This window comes from Phialemonium atrogriseum (assembly GCF_030411735.1).
Source record: "Phialemonium atrogriseum strain 8032-3 unplaced genomic scaffold QBC33scaffold_14, whole genome shotgun sequence".
In the NCBI taxonomy this organism is placed as follows: domain Eukaryota; kingdom Fungi; phylum Ascomycota; class Sordariomycetes; order Cephalothecales; family Cephalothecaceae; genus Phialemonium; species Phialemonium atrogriseum.
Window position 1 is genome coordinate 1 of NW_026848151.1, and position 20,560 is coordinate 20,560.

Below are 20,560 nucleotides of genomic sequence, written 5' to 3' on the forward strand. Positions count from 1 at the left end.
TCCGCGGGTGTTTCAGTGGGGGCACCTACAGAGGTGGGTTCCCAAACTTCCGGCCCCCCCTAAAAGCACCTTCTTTACGGTACGGTTATAGTGTTTCGCCCCCCCCCCCCCCCCCCCGGGTGAACGCTTAGTGCATTCAGACGGCCATGGGACCCGGGGAGAGACTCTCCTCGTCTATTGCGGACAGCTCCGGTCAACCGTCATCAGACTGCCTCGCATCTAACCTACTCTGGGTTGCCAGACTGTAATGGAGAGATACAGCCTGGTCAACTTCCGCCAGCGTGCCTGCCGAGACATATGCCTGTTTACTTCCGTTAGGGCCGTGCTTGTGACAGTCTGCAATGCGACCTAGATCTAACTTGACACGTTAGACGAGGTAGGAGCATCAGCCTCTAATTAGGGCTCTCAGAGGCTCAAACTGGAATAGTATCAACCACAGATGGCGTAGATGGCCGGGTTTGATGGGATGGTGGGATGACAGTGACCACCGACAAGGAGGGCCGATGTCTCCCTGCCACGCCCTCTGCCCGCCTAAGGAATGCTGGTTGTCGATTTAATCACAAGCGCTATGATGGCTTCCCCTTTTTCGTGCGGCAAACGTAACATTTTCTGCTTTCTGCCGGAGAGCTGGTCAACCATGACGCACATGGGGACACTGTTCAGGGGTGTCTCTTCTAGGGGTCTCCTTCTCGTGGGATGGCCAGCTTTCCCACCTCTGTGGCGCCTCTCGACCGGATCTCTGTCCCGACGCCAAACCCAGGACTAGCCATGATCTGCGCAACGCTGCCCGCCGTGCCTGCTGCAGGTCCCCCCCGGGCTTGCCAAAACCGTCTCCGGGGCCCTGGTCTGAGGTCCCGCGTCGTTACGTACTCGGGCTGTGCTATGTTGCAGTCGATGTGCTGGTTCAAGTTTAGCTTGGTGGCTGTTGAAAAAAGTTTTTTTTTTGAAGCGCCCTGGGGAGCCGAAAGTGCGTCTAGACAAAGCGTTGGCTAGGCTGTTCCTGAACAGGGGGCGTCACAATTGGGAGATACCTATTTTCAAGGGTCCAAAGGTCGTTGTTGAGATTTTATTAGGATACACCAATTCCTATTGGCCACTTCGCGGACTCGGAATGAATGCGGCGTGATATCGAGTTGTAGAATCTCGTTATTCACGACCCTTTCTAATCGGCCGTGTTCTCTAATATCAGAAGCCGGCTATCGCGTTGGCCCATAAAAACGGAATGTGCATAACTCAATTGACAAGTAGAAATGCCCTCCCATCGTCGTCAACACAAGCCAAACCCTTGGCTATGTGCGGAAGTTGTACAATATAAAGAACAAGAAGATGAAGGGAAAAGTTGGGGGTATCACGAGATGCTCGCTCTAACGTCGGAGCCGTCCTAGCATGTACAGCGGCGGGGACAGGAAAATGAATAAAAAATGGAAAATAAACCCAAACGTCGAACCGCCCCTAGGGAGGATTCTCGACGCAGAGCCGACAGCGACAACACCGGTTCAAGGGTTCAGGGGGTTGGCGGCGGTATCAATCGCTAAGGTCGATGCTCTCCAACCACGCCCTGACTGCTCCCCGCAAGGCACTTTCTTTCTCCCGGCCGGTTGTGCTCCCGTTGCACTGGCCCAACTGTTCGCGGTCCCGCACCTCAGCGGCCTCCCGCACGATCTCCTCGAGCGCAGAGAGTATGACCGTCTTGCATTGTGCCCTCGGGACCTCCTGCGAGGCCGACAGGGCGGCGGGTGCTGGGCGAGCCTCGTCCGACTGCGTCGACTCGCTGTTGCTCCTCTCCCGTATCTTGCTCGCCGACCTCGACGAGGCCGCCGAGCTGCCCTTGCTCGTGTCGGCGCTGAAGGCAATTACCCTCTCGACGGCTTCGATGAGGACTTCGTCCAGCGTGACGATGCGCTCCTCTATGAACTCGTCTTCCGGGGGCAACTCGTATGTCGACGTGGCTGGAGTTTGCAGTGCCGAGTTGTACGTGTTGACGGAGCTCGATAGCGGCGGTGTCCCGCGGTCAATCATTGGCTTCGGCTTGACCAGGCGGCGGTAACGGATGCGGGTGATGGTGAATGTAGTTGTATCAGCGATGATGGCCGTGCTGATATCCATCCATCGCTCCACACTTGAATCACCTAGTATCGGCTGCACTACTATAAACGGAGACGGCTCGGCCCGCAGGGAAGCCTTGACCTGCTCAAGGAGGTCGTCCTGAGCGGGGACCGCCTGGAGCACAAAGTCGGGATGGTAGTGCTGAAGCCAACCAGCCACGTTGAGAGGCTCATCTCCGTCCGTCGACAAACGGCTCGACTGTTCAAAGGCATCTAGAACGGACCCCATGCCTGGCGTAGACAGGAACCCGCTGCTTGATGGAGAACTTACAGCCGTCTCGAAGGATGTCAGATAGTCGGGGAAGGGAACATCAACATCGATAATTCCGTCATCGAGGTTGATCGAGGTCTTCACTGGAGATTCGAAGGCTCCCGATGGGTCGGGAACCCGCTCTGTCTTTGAGGGGGCCACTGGCTCATCCAGCGTGGTTTGAAGATCCACGGTAACTTTGCGAGGCGTTAATGGGGTCTTCAGCCCTGCTGAGGGAGAACTAGAAGCGTCCCCCATCTGTTCGTCAATGGCGCTTCGGGCCATCCGTGCTTCAGATACCATTCCGGACGGCGGCTCTGCCCTCGGCGGGGACTTCTTAATCGGCGAACTAGGCTCATTGCTACGAGCCCCGGGCGTGCTTCGTGCGTCCATGGCGGTGCTTCCGGACTCGCGGCGCCTCGCGCTCCACAGGCCGCTGATCACGCTGCCCCATCGCGAGCTTTGCCTCGAGTCGCTGCTAGCTAGACTGTCCTGCCCTGCGCTATCGTCTCTCGCCAGGCGCTTGAGATCATCTGTAGCCATGCTGCCGCTGCTCCCTGGGCGACGGTGGCGGAAGGCTTCGGACCGGTGAGCGGTCGAGAAGTGCGGTATGCTCGTCTCCGCCGTGATTGCCGCAGCCGCGAAGGCGCTGCTCTTCCTGTTGGCAGGGTCGCTGCCCGGGATGGGCAAATTAGTTGTCCTGATGGACGACGCATCGGACGATCTCCTCTCGTGGCGCCCTTCCATACTGAGGTGTGCCAGGGTTGGTGGGACACCTCCTGCCCGAGCCTGGCCCTGCAGACTGACGTTGCGGGAGTGAGATACCCGCCGTGGCCCTGTGCGGCGGTTGATCTTCCGCCGAAGCGACTCCTCCTTAAGAATGGGCACCACATAGGAAGGCGGAGACTGTGACAAAGTACCGAACGAGGCAGCCGTGCTTGGCCGATGTGCCCGCACATTCGGGACATGTTGGTTCGCTGGCAGGAAAGCCGACAGCAGGAAGACAAGTCGCCTGGCGGCCATCTTGTCGCGAGCCACAATCACGGTTCGCGCCGGTAAGGACGCATCCTCATCTGCCCTTGCCTTTTGCTGGAGGAAGTGCCGCCTGCGATACGATGGCGGAGCCAGAGCCTGGAGCCAATCGGTATGGGTAGCAAGGAATCCCGTCAGAATATTGAAGAAGAAGAAACCCTGCTCTCTTCCGCCAGCCCACTTTGCAATCCACCGAGCCTCCTCGCGCCAGATCCCCCATCGATTTTGACCCGTGACGGCTCGGGTTGCTCGAAGTCCAGCGACAATTCGCGTTCTGGCAAGATCGACCTCGGCGCCAATACATCGGTTCTCCATCAGGCAGTTCGGGAGCAAATTAAGATGCTTCGCGTTCGTCTTGGGAAGCTTGACCGAGGTTCCATCCTCACTTTTCGTGCCCGATAGGGAAGTTGTGCGAGAAAGCTGGTTCGTTGGCTGGGCGACGGGGGATGGGAAAGGGTCGGCGGATGCCAGATCGATATGTCTGAGCATGGTGAAAAGAGTAATCGCAAGGACGGACTGTAGATGAGTCAGTGTCCGCATGATGATGTCCCAATGCTGAGTGATGGCATCCATGCGGTCCTCCATGTCGGTGCTGAATGTCGAATCGAAGGAATCAAAGCCAAATCCTCCGGCCTGGCCGGCCATTGACCAGCCGGAGCGCCGGGCAGAGTTGAACGAGGAGGGGAACGAGTCTTGTTCCGTGTAGGAGCCGGGCCCCCGGAACCCCGATCTCGGCACGGTCGCAGAAGCTATCGGAGCGGAACACCGGGGAAGGTTGATGATCAGGGCGACCGCATACATTGGCGTCCTCTTCTGCTTTGGCTGAGCCTTCTTCTTCTTGGTCTTGCTATCTTCCCCAGTCATGGGGAAGAGGTAGCCAGCGTTGTCGTCCGAAAACCGGTTCTGTGGGGTACTGGCGGCGTCTTCATCCGTCGGCAGGTTTACTGGAAACAACCTCGTTATGAGGACTTTCTTCCGCTCCTGAAGACGCGGCGCTGAGCTTGGCGTAGGTGGCGCGTTGAACGGCGGTACGTGTTCGGAGGAGAAGGATTGGGACAGCCGACTTGATCTCAAATTGGACCGACCAACAGAACCCCTGCCGTCACGAATGATGGAGGCCGAAGACTCGCTGGGCCGCTGTTCCGACGGCACAACATGGACCTTGGTCGAGGTGCCCTTGTAAGCCATGAGCTCCGAGTTGCCGAAGATGCAGCTGGAAAAGGTCGTCAGTTCCTCCCGGTACTCCCTCCAGGCCCGCTGGGACTCGTTTTCGATGAGTGACTGGTTGCGACTGTGGACAGAAGGCCTCCGGTCAAAAGCGCCTTGCCGCAGCTGTGGGCTGCCCGGTTGCACGACCACGGGCCGCTGCCCTTGAGTGAGGCTCGGCTTGCGCGGCGACGTCGGGGTCCGACGGGGTTCCTGGAAAGTGAAGTGTGATGTCCCCGCCATTGTGAAAGGGCGGTCGCCCGAGGACGCTGGAACGGGGGGAGGAGGTTGGCTGTCATACAGCAGAGAAGCAGTGACAGAGCTGAGGGCATCTTGCATGATGATCACGCGGACATCGCGCGCCTCGAGCTCCAGATCGCCGGTATAGTCAAAGGCGGTGGAGGAAAGGGGCGGAAGAGGCGAGGCGCTTGAAAGAGGATACACTTGGTCATGTCTGTGCTGATAGAGGGCCTGGGCATCGGGGAATAGCAAGTTCCGAGTGTGGATGTCTTCCTGGACAGATTCCAAAGATGAGACTGGCTTCTGGGAGGGTTGCGCCGTGGCCGAGGCCCCAGCCCCGGCGCCGGTCCCGAGGTTAAAGAGCTTCCCCAGCATCCTTTTAGGATGCCACGACTCTCAGCAGCGAGGCGGGACGGACACAGAGACGCAGACAGCTCCGAAGTTGTCAGCGGGCACAGCGGTGATGTTCAGCATTGTCCGACGAAGCGGTGACGCGGGGATATTGGATCGCCATGTGGGATGTATGTTTTGTTGGGGGCGAGGGCAGCGTGGGTGACAAGTAATAGAGCCGGTCAGTCAAGGGATGACACCGAGTGTGTGCTTGGTGAGTGAGGAGCCAGTCAAATCGGCCTATGCCGATGTAGACGTGCCAGGGTTGTTTAAGTGGCGCGAATCACAAGCCGAAAGCGGGTGGTCGACCGAGTGAATAGGGTAGAGAGAGTGAGGAGAGAGTGAGAGGAGTTATTTGAAGGCAGGGAAGGGGCTAAGAAGGCGAAAATGATAGCGAGTCTATTTGCAGCTGGGTGCAGCTGAGGGCCTCATCAAGGTTGGGAGAGGTCAAGGGCTGGACGGCGGCCTGACGGGAGGGCGTCGCATAATAAGCTGGGCCAGAAAGTCGCCCCAGACAGCTGCCCCGGGAAATTGGTCGAAACTGACTGGTTGGGCCGTCCGAGTTCTGTGCCGTACGAAGTATTATATCGGGCCAGAAGATGGCCACCTGAGTTGGCGGTTCCACCAACAGGAAATTCTGGATGTCTGAGAGCGACCCTATACGTTGTCTTATCGAGCAGGCATGTCGAGGAGACTGGGAGACAAGAAGACAGGGAAACTAGGAGACTGGGAGACTGGGGGACTGGGAGACAAGAAGACGACGACACTGGGGAGATGCCGCGCTCGCCCGTTCCGCACCTTGCAAGGCCCGAGAAAGGTATTGACGGAGCAAACAGGTAGCTCACGGGACCAGGAACTGGGATTAATAACAAGATTGGAATGGCGGTGACGGGCGAAAACGCGGTCGAGCAAGGATCCTGGACAGTGGGAATTCAGATGCAAATGGTTGGACGAAAAGAACGGTGAAGGCCCATCCTAGCATGGAGTGTTCCAGACTACGAATGAGAATAAGGAACCACGAACGGGGAACATTACCAAGGTAGCAGTAGCATCTCTGGTGCGCATTACATGCATGACTGTTTGCCGGCAACTCAAAAATGGCTACCGAAACGTTTAAACTCATGCTGACGTCTGGGAATTCTACGAAGAGGCAAACACAACCAGCACATAGTGCGGCTGATTTGGCTTTGCAAGTCTGGCCGCACCCAAGTCCACACAACCTCGAGTTGGCGCATGCTAATAATGGAATAAGAGCTGGCTGGCAGTGGGACGTTTCTCCTGGTAGACCAGCACAGTGCGCGCCAAAAGCCGCAGCAGTGTGTACCAGCAGTCTTGCTGTTGGTCACCACAGTTAGATAGGTGTGTATAACTTCAACGTTGCTCCACACCCCACGATTCCTAGTTCCAGTTCCTCGGTCGTTTCCTCCGAAGTGGTTCAGAGTTTGAGGCGTTCCCGGTTTACTTATACCAGGTTCGTTCTGGGGAACAATGCGTTGAGCCAAAATGTAGTGTAGGTGGGTGTAGCGTGCAAGTACGTGCACTTTGCATTTTGCAGCAGCCATGCGCCCTCATCCGACTGCCGCTACAATCTACATTGGCTTCCCGTTACATACAATTAATTCTCAAGCGATATCGTTAGGTTGCATGCAACGGGACCGCATTTTACCCACCGGCAAGGATGTGGAATGACGTTGATCCACTATATGGGGTACTTCCAGCCGGTACCGGACCACAACCTGACTCGATCTCTGGAGGTCAGCAGAGTTTCGGGCAGGGTTAGGGTTGGACCCAAATCGCTCCTCCCCACATCCGCAAGATCAAGGCTGCATCTTACACGTGTTTGCGACCTGTCACAACTTTGCTCCCTTGTACAAGCTAGAAAGAGTGCTACACTCGGCCAATCATGAAATCTCGCCAGACGAAGGTTGACCACAAAAGGAAAACTTCTAGGTCTTGCGTCATCAGCTAACCCCCATCTTAGCGCCTGCTCCTTGCTTTTCTGACCAAACATCGTATGCATCAGCCAAACAGAGTGCAGGCCTGGCTGAACCTCGAGGTTCGCTTGCCTGACCCCCACACACTTTAAACTACAGCGCGAGGGTGTTCCCTTCACAGATCCAACCCCGTGGACCCGGGACCATCTCCGGATCGCATTCAACAACACTACGTCCCGACCAACCTTGTAGACGGACGCGTCCAGTAGTCCAGCCAGGAAAGGGAACCCTAGCCGTGGGTATTGATAACGCCATCGGCAACTCTCCACAGTTATTTATCTTCATGCCGCCGGAAGCGAAATGCATTCACCGAGACTAACCCATCAGCCGACTTTATGTGCCTGGTCGGACCGGACCGCGCTGGACACATGCACTAGACAGGCCAGAACAGGAGTCTGAAGGAGTCACTGGCACACTTGGCATCTGAACTCTGATGGCACGAATAAGTTCCTAGTTGCTCTAATGAAGGGTGTTTGGAGAAATCACACTTGACAACCATGTGCCTTGCTAGCCTCTTCACCCCCATCCAATCTAAGCCGGACAATAGCGGGACAGATATAGCCTTCCTACATCTGTACAGACACCGTCTTGCAGCACATGAGATTGTCGCACAAGCCCTTTCCACAAAGAATCTGGCAGGCTACGCCAGCATCCATCCGACGTCTCCGGATGGACGATGTAGTCGAGGCGGAAGCGCTGACCGTCTCGGACGGGGCCGAGGCCGGGGCGACCAGCTCTGGCTGGATGGTCGCTGAGTGGATTCCGTAGGCATGAAGACATTCACTAACTGTCTTTGCCTTCTCCATGAAGTCGGAGACGCTCTGCTCCGAAACCACTACATGTGCCGACGCGATGGCCTTCTTCTGGTCGAGCCGCCACACATGGAGCTCGTGGACTGATTCAATACCGGGGATCTAGAAAACGCATGTTAGTGGTTCCTCGGGTTGCACGGCCGCGCAGAAACCTGTCTGGGGCTGGCCAGGGATAGATAGACCTGCCTTCTCGAGGTCATGCTTGACATCCGCCAAGTCCACCCCACGCGGGGCGCTCTGAAGAAGAATGGCACCGCTGTGCTTGACCAACGGCAGGGCCGAGAGGAGGATCATGAATGCGATGCCCATGCTGACTCCAGGGTCCGCATAGTAGCGACCTTCGTAGTCCGCGAACCAGATAACGAGCGCGGCGATGATGACCCCCAAGTTGTTGAGTGCGTCACCTATCACGTGGATGAGGACACCCATCATGCCGAGATCCCTTCCGGGGGACTTCAGGTTGGCAATGTTGTGTCGATGCTCGGCGTGGGGGTGAAGAGGCTGCAGAAGATGCGTTAGCCTGGTTCTGGAAACCGAATGTGGATAAACCCACCGTCATGGCATGATCTGCCGAGGATCCGTGGCCATGGGCCTCGACTGACGAGTGCTCGTGGCTATGGCCGTGGCCATGGTCGTGATCATGACTGTGCTCTACAAGCCAACTGATATTAGTCGAAGCCCGCACGTGCAGGGCCTGACACCCACCCAGATGGGCAGGAGCAAGGAGGGGCAGCTATACCATGCAAGAAGGTGGCACTGATAATGTTCAGGGTGAGGCCAATGCATCCCATGATCAGCACCAGCTTTGGCTGCTCGACCCGCTCGAGAGATACGAATCTCTCGATTGACTGGAGGAATATGCTAATTCCCAGGGCGAGCAAGAAGACGCCATTGAAGAAGGCCCCCAACAGCTGGGCTCTCTGCCATCCGAAGGACAGGTCTTGGGGCGACTCGCTACGCTCCGAGATCTGGCAGGGTGTTAACAACCTAGGCTAAGGTGGAGCAGCTGGGCAGGCAGATTGGTGGTATGACATACGATGAGAGCTGTCAATGCTACAATGAAGCCGACCAGGTCATTCATCTAGTGGAATTGTTAGCCTGAGCTTGCTCTTGTAGACAGGCGCAAAGAGGGATGAAATGAAGTTATTTACATAATGAAACGCATCGGCAACAAGAGCCAACGACCTGGTGTAGAAGCCGACTATATGGTAGGGTCAAAATTTAGCCAATACTCATTCATGGAAGTCCTGGATAGAGAGTGTTGAACATACCGGCGATCTCGGCGATGAAGAAGACAAATGAGATGGATATGGTGGCTATCAGCCGCTGCTTCTTTGAGAAGGTGAACTTCATCATGCGGCTGCTCCTTGGAGGTCAGTGTAGGTAGATAAGATAGGTACCTAGATAAGATAGGTGGATACTCTGTAGGTTATGGCATAAAGCTGAAAGAATGTGGTCGCATACACTTTGTTCGTGCAAGTCTTTAAAGTCGAATGAGAAGGCCTAATCCGCTGTGCAGTGGCGTTGTTATGTACCGACGGGTTCCCGACCACGGAGAATATTTTAAGGCAATGAAAACGCTTGAAACATAGAAAGATAGGATGCCAAGAGATATACTGCACGGAGATGTCGGGTGGGACTGCATGGCTGGGCGCAAATACGAACGGCCGAAACTGACGATGAGACGACGAGTAACTGAACCAAAACTCCCTGTGATCCTCGACCCATCACAATGGTCTCGGCCGGCTGTGTGGTTACACGGTACGCCGTTATAAACAACAACAGGTGGAGACTGGGTACCAGCACAAAGCCCAAAACCGCACCTTGCAGAATCGGGTGCTTCTATTTTCGGCCTTTCTTTCTTTTGTTTCACGTTGACGAAAGATTTACCGAGATCTACGATTATGGATCCAATAAAATCGAAATCTCAAGATGCTCGAGGCAATCAACAGAGCTTCGCTGTAACACGGGAGTGACACTTTGGGGAGGACAAGGTCCAAGCTCCCGCAGGGAAGGGGGCGACACCCGAATCCGGCCGGCAGGCGGTGAATAGCAGGTGCCACTCTGGACCAAGTATTCTGCCACTGAGGTGGACATCAATCAGCACGCAACTCAAGAGGAGGACTCACCATGAATTGACAGCAGAGCTGACGATGCACACGTCACGGTTGATGAAGGCAATTGCAGATCTGACAATCCTTCCATGTTGGCGCCCTCGATTCCATGTCGCGCAATGCCTCAACACCATCTCCCGGCCCGCGGAAGGCACCGCATTGGTCGTCCCACCTTCGCCAGCTGAGCAGATCGAGCTTGGATAGATCGTCAGATCAACCCCCTCAATCGCCCGACACCGTGTCGAGCCAGTCCACAATACGCGACCTGTCCTCTTCAAGAAGGGCTCGTATGGATCGAAGATGCACCGTCACGATCAACGACTCTTTCGCCCGCGATGAGGTCCTCCTCAACCTTGACCTGTTGGGGGCCGATATCAAGCCGGGCGGGATGATGGCCATTGATGTTTTGAAAGCAGAAACCGACAAGGTGTCACAGAACATGCTAGGGAAACAACATATTCAGGATCGAGGGAAGGATGCCTCCCCGGCAAGCAACTCGAAGCCTGTTGATGCCCAGAGGCGCTACATTTTCGTGGTAAAGGACATGACAAAGGATCTCAAGGCTCGATATCCGACTGCCGAGGTGTACGTTGCGAAGCATATCGCCGACGTGTTTGGCATGAAGAAAGGTTCACAAGTTCTCCTAACTCCGGTACGACCGACTCGGACCCCATGCGCCTCTGATGCCGTATAACTCACATCGCGCTTTAGATAGATGCCGACAACCCCGCAGTAGAGGCCTCTCATGTGGAGTTGTCCTTCAAGGATCAGTATCTGTCAAGATCTGACATGTGGAGGATGGCTGTCATGGAGCTGTCTGAACGGACAGTGTATAAAGGCCAAATGGTGCTCTTCCTCGGGAGTGTGAAAGCCCAAGTTACCACCGTCTTCGTCGAAGGCCGGAAGGTCCAGTCGGCCTTCTTCGGCCGAAACACGCGGCCCATCTTCCGGAGCGAGTCTGCCCGATACGTAATCTTCATTCAGATGGCCCGAGAGATGTGGGACTTCGACTCGGACGGGTCAGGGGAAATCATGTTCAACAAGGTCGTGAATGGGTTCCTTCCTGCCTTGTTCAAGAAGTGGATATCCCTGAAGGTGAAACACCTGGTGAGCATCGTCCTCTTTGCCAGGGTCGAATATGACACCGGCCTCTCCACCGAGCTTGCCAGTACTGCAGTGCACGACGATTACTACACAGGTACCCAGTCTTCTGGAAAAAGGCGTCCTTACAAGGATTTCTACCGGGTCGTCGTAAGCGAGATGGCGAGCGTTGGATGGACCAAGATTCTCTACCAACTGAAGCGGGAGTTTAACTTCTTCCGACGCGACATATCCGTGCACCACCAGAAGGCGATGGTTTCCTCCTCAATGTCTGATGATAACTCCGGCAAGGAAACCGCCTCCAATCGGATCAAGGCTGAACCGTCGAGGGCGATATATGGCAACCTTCTTGAGGCCATCAACATGGCAACGACTGTATTTGCGCACGACTATATTGACCGGGACCTGATGCGGACCGGGGTGTCGATCATCCTGATCACCCCGAGCCCCGGCGTATTCGAGGTGGACTACGACTCCTTGCAGAGAACCACCGAGGCTCTGGCTGGCAACGGAATCGGGATCGATCTTATCTGCGTACCTAAAATCCCTCTCCACTCGGTCCCCCTATTCCGCTACAGGAATCCTCTTTACCATGACAACTCGCACAACAAGCCGAGGTTGGTTATCAGCCACGGAAGTACCCCACGGCAGGGCACTCCCGCTGTTGGCAGCTATTCCAGCTTTTCCGCCTCCTTCTCGCCCAGCAAAGGGACTGACATCACCTTGCGTGGCGACTCGTTCGCATCCAGCGCTTCCAGGGATGAGTGGTGCTTTGCGCTTCCCCACTGGCTGCATGTATCCTATTGGACCGGCACCGCCGAGGAAGCTCTTTCGTATCAGGGTATTGCCGTGTCTGTGTCAGACACGTCCCAGAAGCAAGACGACGGCGAGTTCACGATTCGATGCAGAATGTATGGCTTGCAGATGAGGAGCGTGTTGGAGACAAACGAGATAGAGACAAGCCTGATGTATACAGATCCCGACTTCCCGCTCAAGGGGCTGAATTCCGGATACATGTCTAGAACCCCAAGGCCGAACGACCAGCAGTCCAGGATCAGAAACACCAAGGTTCCACAGACCCTATTTGATCATGTGTACGGATTCCAGAAGTTCGCCCCTGATAAAAACTCCAAGTTGGGGGCAAAGTCGTTATGGAGGCAGCTCCAGGACTACGACGAGGCAAAGGCACGCTTGCCTACGTCGCGGAAACCCAGCTTGCGACCCATTTTTCGCCGAGATCTGGATGATGTCCCGAGACGACAGCACCTGGAAGACAGCGGACCTCTAGGGTCATCTCTCACTGAGAGGAAGGGCTCGGTAAGCACCCTGGCAATGCCAAACGTGCTGTCGTCAACAGGCTGGGAGCCGTCCGAGCGGCCCGGTCCGTTTGTATCGAATCCGCACCCGGTGTCAGAGACGAATCTAAACTCGAGCCTATCTCCGACGAAACCCCCGAGATTCATACGACAGATTAGCATTGGCCACCGAGGCTTTGGTATAGCTCCGCCGAAGGCGGCAGTAGCAGAGCTGAGCACCGAGACTGTCAGTGCATCGCGATCCGGCGCTGCGCCGAGCTCCGCGGCGACACCAGTCAAGGCCCCCAAGCGCCCGGCTTCGCGTCAGACAACCTCTAGTGGTTCCTTGACACCTTACGCGCAACCGTCGGGGCAGCAGGGGCAGCAGACATACAACCAGGAATCGCAGTTCCTCGCAGAGACCCCAACTCGACCCATCGTGATCAGGGGGGATCAGCATTCGTTGGATGGCACTCCATATGTATTAGGCTCCAGACTGGCCTCAACGCTTCGAGCGGAATACCCTGTTGAGGAGAGGGACGTGAGACACTCAAACGCCATTAGAGCAGACGACGCCCAGAAGGTCTACAACTCGAAGCTGCTTGCTGGGGCCCTGCCTGAGCTGCCATCGACATTATCACCGAGTGCGACTCGCTCCCCCTGGCTGACGGTGCTGAACCCTTGCAACCCAGATGCCAATCGGGTTGACGCGTCGCAACTGTACAGCCGTTGGCAGCACGTCTTTCCCCGGCCCTCGGAGATGAGGATCATGAAATGGAAATCCCTATGTTCCCCAGCAGCGGTCCCCCTGACTACCGAGTACTTCCCCACCAGAGAGCAGTTCGATTCGGAATATCAGCGGCAACCTTACAACGTATCCCAAAACGTGGATGACGAGCTGGACGAGGAGCTCAAGTCGCGCGGTGAGTTGCTTCGGGAGCTGGTGGGCCTGAGGTTCTCTCAGGGGTTCCAAGTTGTCATTGGCTCAGCCGTCGCAAAAGCCTCGGGCCAGAAACAGCTCAAGATTGCCGACATGTTTTCTCGCAATCACACGCCGGAGGACGGCACGAGCATTTTCATGTCGGTCGGCAACACCATACATCAACTCTCGTGCGTCAACGACACCGAGGTCGAAGTGAACATCTTCAGTCGCAAGCCCACGGAGACCGTGCAGCATCTAAACGAGTTGAACCGTCTATATAAGCCAGCGATTCGCACACTTTTAGATAGTGGTTATGAGACGATCGCGTTTGATGCCGGCATGCAGAGATCTGTCAGGAACTGGAACTATATCGATGCGTACATTGCTGGGCACAATGACCAGCTGACCGAGGATCTGAGGTTCTGGCGGGCGAGATTCGTCCTAATACCGACCGTCGACCGGAGCGCTTTGCTTTTGGGGCCGCATACCTCCGACAACGAGGAGGAGATTCGCCTGGAAGGCATCAGAAAGCTTGCTCAGCTCTGGCTGAAATTCCGCTATGTCCCGCCTGACGAGAGACGCTTCCAGGGCTCAGCGAATCGGCAGACGAAAGTCCAAAATCCGCTCGACATTGTTTATAGGACGGAAGAACCCTCGGAGGTCATCGCAGCAGAATTAGAGACACTGCCTCTTCTGGAGGGTCTCGAGGGCGGCTCCAGGAAGGGGCACCTCCTGACGAGTCGGCAGCGATTCGAGAAGAAGAACTTTAGCGTGGCTGCTTTGGCAGAATCCATACAGCAGCCCGTCGAAAACGGCGGGGTGCGAATGCAGAATCGCCGATGGCACCTGCGACTCCACTATAACTGCTTTATCGGTTCTGACATGACGAGCTGGCTCCTGGACAACTTTGAGGACTTGGAAGACAGGGAGGAGGCGGAGGCACTGGGGAAGAAGCTCATGGTCGCAGACGAAGACAGGGCCAAAGACAAGGACAGGGATCCGTCAAAGGAGACCAAGAGGGAAGGCGGGCTGTTTGTCCACGTGGAGCGACGACACCCTTTCAGAGACGGGCAGTACTTTTACCAGATCAGCAGCGAGTATGCCAAGCCGCATCCCCCGGGCTGGTTCAACACGAGGCGGAGGGAAACGGTCGCTCCGCCTACACCGCTCTCGGAAACCATGTCTCCCCGGCCAGGGCTTCGGCCGACCTCGATACACGAAGAATCATCGCCCATATCCGGCGCCGCTACGCCAACGCAACCCGTCATGAGCGGCAAGAAGCCGCGAGTGGTGCTGAGCAAGATGATAAAGTACGATGTCGACCACCGGAAGCGGTCTTACCGGCCCGAGGTAATCGACCTGCACTACGACCGGCTCCACAACCCGGATAACTGCTATCATATCAGGGTGGACTGGATGAACGTGACGGCAAAACTCGTCGAAGACGCTATCGAGGGCTGGGCGAGGGAGGCGGGTCAGTATGGCCTTCGACTCGTCGAGGTCCCGATCGCCGAAGCATGCACCATCACCGGGACCAACCCGTTTCGGCGTCCGCATCTGGCCAAGCTAGCATTGCCGCCGCCGGATCAGCAACCAGCGACCTACTTCGACCCCACCTCATTCACACCCCGGACCCAGCCGGGGAGGCACTTCTACCAGAAGGCCATCCTCAAGAAGTTCGACTTCATCCTCGACGTCGAGGCAGCCTCCAATTTCCCCAGCAACGTGGACGTATCGTACTCGTGGGGGAAGCCCGATTTCAAGTATACGCAGTACATCCACCGGTCTGGGGTTTTACTTGCCGAGATCACCGACGAGGGCGACTTCCTCCTGTTGGCGAACAGGCTCTACGGTCACAGGGCGGCATCGGTGAGGGAGAAGGAGATACAGAAGGAGATGAGGAACGAGCAGGGCACCATGGAGCGCGGCGGGCCCCCTCGCATGCAGCAGTTGAGCTCGTACACCCCCTATGGAGTCGCGGATACGACACCGGTCTCCTCCCCGCTCGCCAGACCGGCCCTCTTCGCATCTCCTGCCCTGAGGCCTGTAGCCACTCCCCCACCCGCAAGCGAGCCCGCCGCCGGCGCCGGGCCGCAGCAGCAGCAGCAGGCCAAGCCCGCCTCGACGCCCGTGGAACCCGAGGCGATCAAGGACGAGCTCGAGGCGTTCTGCCGGGACACGGCCGCCCTGGACGCCTTCTACCGGGAGGTTCTCGAGCGGGCGACGGCACAGCAGCAACAGCAACAGCAACAGCAGCAGCAGCCAAGCGCGACACCCAGCGTCGGCGCCACGCCCGCGCCGTCCGTGGGACAGGGCGGCGTCCCGGACACGAGCATTCCCACCCTGGGCCTGCCGCCGGGCATAATGGCGGCGGCGGTAGGCCCAGACGCGGTCGGGAGCCCGCGGGTGGGCAGTCCCGCGCTCATGTCGGCATCGCAGCTGCTGCGGCGGGGCAGCGTCCAGGACGGGATATTGGGGCTGCGGCTTGGGGGCGGGGGTGGAGGTGGTGGTGACGGCCGCGGCGGGGATGGCAGGGAGAGGCCGCAGGGATGATGGATGATGGATGATGGGTATGGGGGCCATTGGATTTGGCTCTGGCAGGGGGGCCGGAAATTGTATGCTGCGGCTACGAGTGGGCAGTGTATTTGTAATATCTGTAACTAACTATATTAATGTCAAGTGTGTTATGTACGGTTGCTGATTCTGATTCTGCCATGTATCCGCTGGAGACACGAATCCCAGACGTGTACCTAGGGCGCAGGGAAGATGGATGATGATCAGCAGACATCCTGGTGTCAGACGTCAGATGTCGACGATGACGAAAACAGCGGTGAACGAGACCCGGTCAGAGTACAGATTGGTCAAATAACTGGTGGTGGTGTGTTGTTCGACTGGGTAGACGATGTTTGGTCGAATTCGCGTTGCTGGGCCGTGCCACCTCGGGTTGCCAAAAACAAGCGGCAGATGGGCCAGCCAGCAGGGAAGGAGGAGGCCTCCTCTGAGTGGGCCGAAATGCAGGGACCAACTAGGTACCTAAGGTATGCGATGCGATTGCGATCGTAGCTGCGACTGCGCGGCGTGAGTATTGTACAGTTGTACCTACTGTAGTCTAGGTCTAGATGATAAAGAATTCCAGGTGAGAATTAATAACTCATTCAGGGAAAATAGTGGAATGGGAGGTCGAGACAAGCAATCCTGCCGAGAAACTCAAGCTTTCTGGCCTTTCTTGGCAGCAGTCCCGTTTGCCACATTGCCAACATCATCCGCCTGATCTACACATTCACCAACAGATAGATGTCGTAGTTTTGCTCGGCGATAGGTTTTATGAAACGTTGAAACAAGCGATTGGGGTAACCAAACTGCTGGCATCCATGGCTTAATGACATGCGTCTTGTATCTTTGTACGACACTCTGGTCACTTGCGATTGGGTGAGCGTGGAAGTGGCTTCGATCGCCCATTCACCCTGTCATGGATGATCATAGCGCTGCAGCAGGGCGGCCGCCACCAAAGGGCCAACAAGTGACGCTCACCTAGTAACTTTGCTTGAAACGGGCATGAAGGTATGCGGGCGGCCAGACGATCTGCTAATAATACCTGAAATTACGGATACTTGCTGGCTGGTATCTGGCTTCTGCCATAAATAAAACCTGTCCCCTTTCTTCGTTGCAAGCAACGAGTCTCCCCCATTGAAGAAAATCTTCCGAGATAAATTTGCTTCCCTGCATTCCTGCACCACTGCAAAGCTTTGTGCGTCCTGCTTGCATGCAGCAGGCGAGGACCAACTACGACGAAAACGGCCAGACATCCCAACAACCCAAGATTTAGCCCAACAGCCCCAGATCTGCCTCACCGCAGGCCCGTCACCACAGCCCAAAAGGCCAATTCACACCGCAAGGGAGACCACATTGAGAAGACGGAGCAGCACTGCGCAAATAGGGCTGAAGACACCTACTTAGTGCACGTGGATTTGGGTATGTTGACCCATAATCATCAGCAGGACATTGGAGGTGCCAAGTCGGCTAACTAGTCATTAGGAATATTATTGGGAGTTGATTGGGTTCTCGGACCTTGTTTCCATACATTCTGCAAAGGAAAGCAACATGTCTTGTGAGTTAACTGGGCACGCCCACAAAAAAGTTCCCCATTTCCGCGTAGCCCCCCCTTGCCCGTGATCCTTCTGGGCCAATTGCTCGTTTGCCCCATTCAATCACTCCGTTTCCGTCACCATTTCGCCTTCGACATCAACATTCTCTTGTATCCTTTCCCATTTCTCTTTCACCTTCGTTCCAGCTGTGTGTGGTCAAAACCCGGGGCCTTTTGCCACACACCCCATCCTGTTGACATGGCCCTTTCCGCCTCGCTGATCTAACCCGCCCATCTGCCACATCTGCCCAATATACCCTCCAATTGCGTTGCGACTCTAATGCCATGGCGCCCGCAGTCAATGCCTACCGGATCAAGAGGGAAGCGCATGCCCTGAGTCGCCAACATTCCGGCTGGAGCCCGTTCAGTCACAGATGGGCCATACCGCCGCGCAGCGACACGTGGAGTGGGCGGAGTCTCGAGGAAGGGGAAGGCGACGGCGAGAATGGAGTGCCCATCCAACATGCGAACACCGCGCCGGCCTTGAGGCCGACCGCGGGCTTCTCGGATGACGACGCAAGACCGAGTACGAGCAAGGAACAAGAGCTGCAGGATGACGATCCAGGTCGGCGGGGAAGCACCGCAGTCGTGGGGGAATCGTCGTCATCCACATCCCAGCAGGACGGCCTGCGGCACAGGAAGGAGAATGGCAAGGCCGCCGTCTCGGGACCGCAGGTAGCCGGCCCCGAAGCCGAGAGCAAGAAGATCGCCCCCGAGCAGACCAACAGATATTTCAAGAACGTGCAGCCGAAGACTCCATTCACGGTTGGGAACCAGCTCCAGCGGACTGTGTTGAACTCGTATATCAACATCCTCCTGGTGGCTGCCCCCGTCGGCATCGCGCTTAACTATGTCCCCGCGGTCAACAGGATTGCCGTCTTCGTCATCAACTTCATTGCCATCATCCCGCTCGCCGCGATGTTGAGCTTTGCGACCGAGGAGATCGCACTACGGACCGGCGAGACCCTCGGCGGGCTTCTAAACGCCACCTTCGGGTACGTGCATCGGTCGATCGACCCTGATCCAGGGTCGGCCGACTCCCACTGTCCACGAAGAAAAAAAACCCCCTCCGCATTGTGCTGATTAGGTATATACAGGAATGCTGTGGAACTCATTGTTGCCGTCATGGCCTTGACCCAGAAGCCGGCCAAGGTTGTCATTGTCCAGACCTCGCTAATCGGCAGTATCTTGTCTAACCTCCTGCTGGTTATGGGCATGTGCTTCTTCTTCGGCGGGCTCCGAAGACAGGAGCAGTTCTTCAATACCACCGTTGCGCAGACTGCCGCGAGCCTCCTCGCGCTAGCGGTTGCCAGCATCATCGTCCCCACCGTATTCGACCACAATACGGCCGACTCGGCCGATGTCAACGTCCCGGCCCTCTCGAGAGGCACCTCGGTTATCACCCTGATCGTCTATGGCGCCTATCTCCTCTTCCAGCTCAAGACCCACCAAAAGATCTTCAGCGAGGAGAGCCAGAAGGTTCCCGCGAAGCCCTTTAAGCATTCTATCAAAGACGGTGCCGTTATGCAGGGCATGGTTAACCCCGCAGCCTTGATAGGGGCCCACGGCCTCTCGTCGGACCCGGAGGAGCTTAGGAAGATGCTGCTCACTGCCAACCCCCACGCGGCCGCCGAGGACCACGAAGAAGAACCGCAGCTCCACTTCATAGTCGCCATCGCGACGCTCACCATCTCGACCGTCATCATCGCCTTCTGCGCCGAGTTCATGGTCGACTCGATCGACGCCGTCACCAAAAATGGCGGGCTGAGCGAGGAGTTCGTCGGGCTCATCCTCCTGCCCATCGTCGGCAACGCGGCCGAACACGCGACGGCCGTCACGGTCGCCATCAAGGATAAGATGGACCTGGCCATCGGCGTCGCCGTCGGGTCGAGCATGCAGGTCGCCCTCTTCCTGATCCCCCTCCTCGTCATCATCGGCTGGGGCATGGGCATCGACGAGATGACCCTCAGCTTCGACATCTTCCAGGTCGCAGTCCTCTTCGTCTCCGTCCTGCTGGTCAACTACCTCATCGCCGACGGCAAGAGCCACTGGCTCGAGGGGATGCTCTTGATATGCCTCTATTTCATCATAGCCGTCTGCGCCTGGTGTAAGTTTTATCCTTCTTCTTCCCCCCCAGTATCCTCCCCCCCCGGGAGCAAGTACACACGGGGGCCATCACTAACTTCTTTTTACTTCAGGGTACCCCTCCCGTGAGAGTTCAGGCACAGCGGGGGAAGTCACATTTTCTTGAATCTCTTTTACTGCGTTCGCCGGCCAAGTGAGCTAGCCAGCCTGCCTTGGTATATAAAACCGACACAACACGCTCGCTTAATCGTATGTACATCTGTATAAGTTCTTGCTTTGTACACTATCACATCCATACCCCTTGTATTATAACCATTCTTCAAAGGGAGGGAAGGTCCCACCTAGAACAACAACATGGGGCCAAAGTAGAAGAGGGTTCTGGGTGGAGTTTTTTTTGGCGTTCCGCCTGCCCTGCTTCCCAAGATACACATCTCACGGCATTGCTTTTCATCGCTACTCTGCGGGTCTCTTTTCTTTGTTTTGTTTCATCGTTGCCTTTTTTTTTTAGAAAAAAGGGAGGGGAGGGGGTAGGGGGCTGGCTTTATTTGTCTCGTTTCCCTCTTCATTTTCACTTTGACATTGGCATTAGGGCATAGACAAGGAAGGAGAAGAGAAGCTATGATTCAGGGAGTGGGTATTGACAGATTTGCCACAAATCCGCATACAAAAATAGGAATACCCATTTCCTTGTTTTTTCTTGATTTTGTTTTCTGCGTCCATGCGCTGGAGTCTCTCGCAAGGCGATTAGGAGACCTGGACTCTTCGTAGTAGTACTGGAATTCCTTGGGTGCCGAGCTTATCCTAAAGCTTCAAGGAACGTCCTTGGTAGCCCATATATGCACTTGCTATGTACGTGAGTTCTAATGCCGT

At 56.2% G+C, this 20,560-nt stretch overlaps 4 protein-coding genes across 4 annotated transcripts; 2 read left to right on the forward strand and 2 right to left on the reverse strand.

Moving 5' to 3' along the window:
- Positions 1-1,258: 1,258 nt before the first annotated feature.
- QBC33DRAFT_82543 (folliculin-interacting protein N-terminus-domain-containing protein) lies at positions 1,259-5,646 on the reverse strand. Its single transcript, XM_060433113.1, has one exon. The coding sequence runs from the start codon at positions 5,206-5,208 to the stop codon at positions 1,525-1,527; it is 3,684 nt and encodes a 1,227-aa protein (XP_060282875.1). The 5' UTR covers positions 5,209-5,646; the 3' UTR covers positions 1,259-1,524.
- A 1,994-nt stretch (positions 5,647-7,640) lies between these two features.
- Positions 7,641-9,277, reverse strand: QBC33DRAFT_539729 (putative cation diffusion facilitator family metal ion protein). Its single transcript, XM_060428006.1, has 6 exons — positions 9,181-9,277; positions 9,066-9,110; positions 8,769-8,997; positions 8,583-8,680; positions 8,216-8,530; positions 7,641-8,131 (listed from the first exon to the last, which is right to left on the reverse strand). The coding sequence occupies exons 2-6, from the start codon at positions 9,108-9,110 to the stop codon at positions 7,784-7,786; spliced, it is 1,035 nt and encodes a 344-aa protein (XP_060282876.1). The 5' UTR covers positions 9,181-9,277; the 3' UTR covers positions 7,641-7,783.
- Positions 9,278-10,252: 975 nt separating this feature from the next.
- QBC33DRAFT_515426 (vacuolar membrane-associated protein iml1) lies at positions 10,253-16,755 on the forward strand (the record flags this gene model as incomplete). The annotated part of the gene is made up of 6 exons (XM_060426093.1): positions 10,253-10,795; positions 10,855-15,958; positions 16,142-16,149; positions 16,216-16,499; positions 16,570-16,597; positions 16,630-16,755. The coding sequence occupies 6 exons, from the start codon at positions 10,253-10,255 to the stop codon at positions 16,753-16,755; spliced, it is 6,093 nt and encodes a 2,030-aa protein (XP_060282877.1).
- An 855-nt stretch (positions 16,756-17,610) lies between these two features.
- Positions 17,611-20,347, forward strand: QBC33DRAFT_82762 (sodium/calcium transporter). Its single transcript, XM_060433115.1, has 3 exons — positions 17,611-18,600; positions 18,703-19,712; positions 19,804-20,347. Exons 1-3 carry the CDS (start codon positions 17,891-17,893, stop codon positions 19,854-19,856), a joined length of 1,773 nt encoding a protein of 590 aa, XP_060282878.1. The 5' UTR covers positions 17,611-17,890; the 3' UTR covers positions 19,857-20,347.
- Positions 20,348-20,560: the final 213 nt, after the last annotated feature.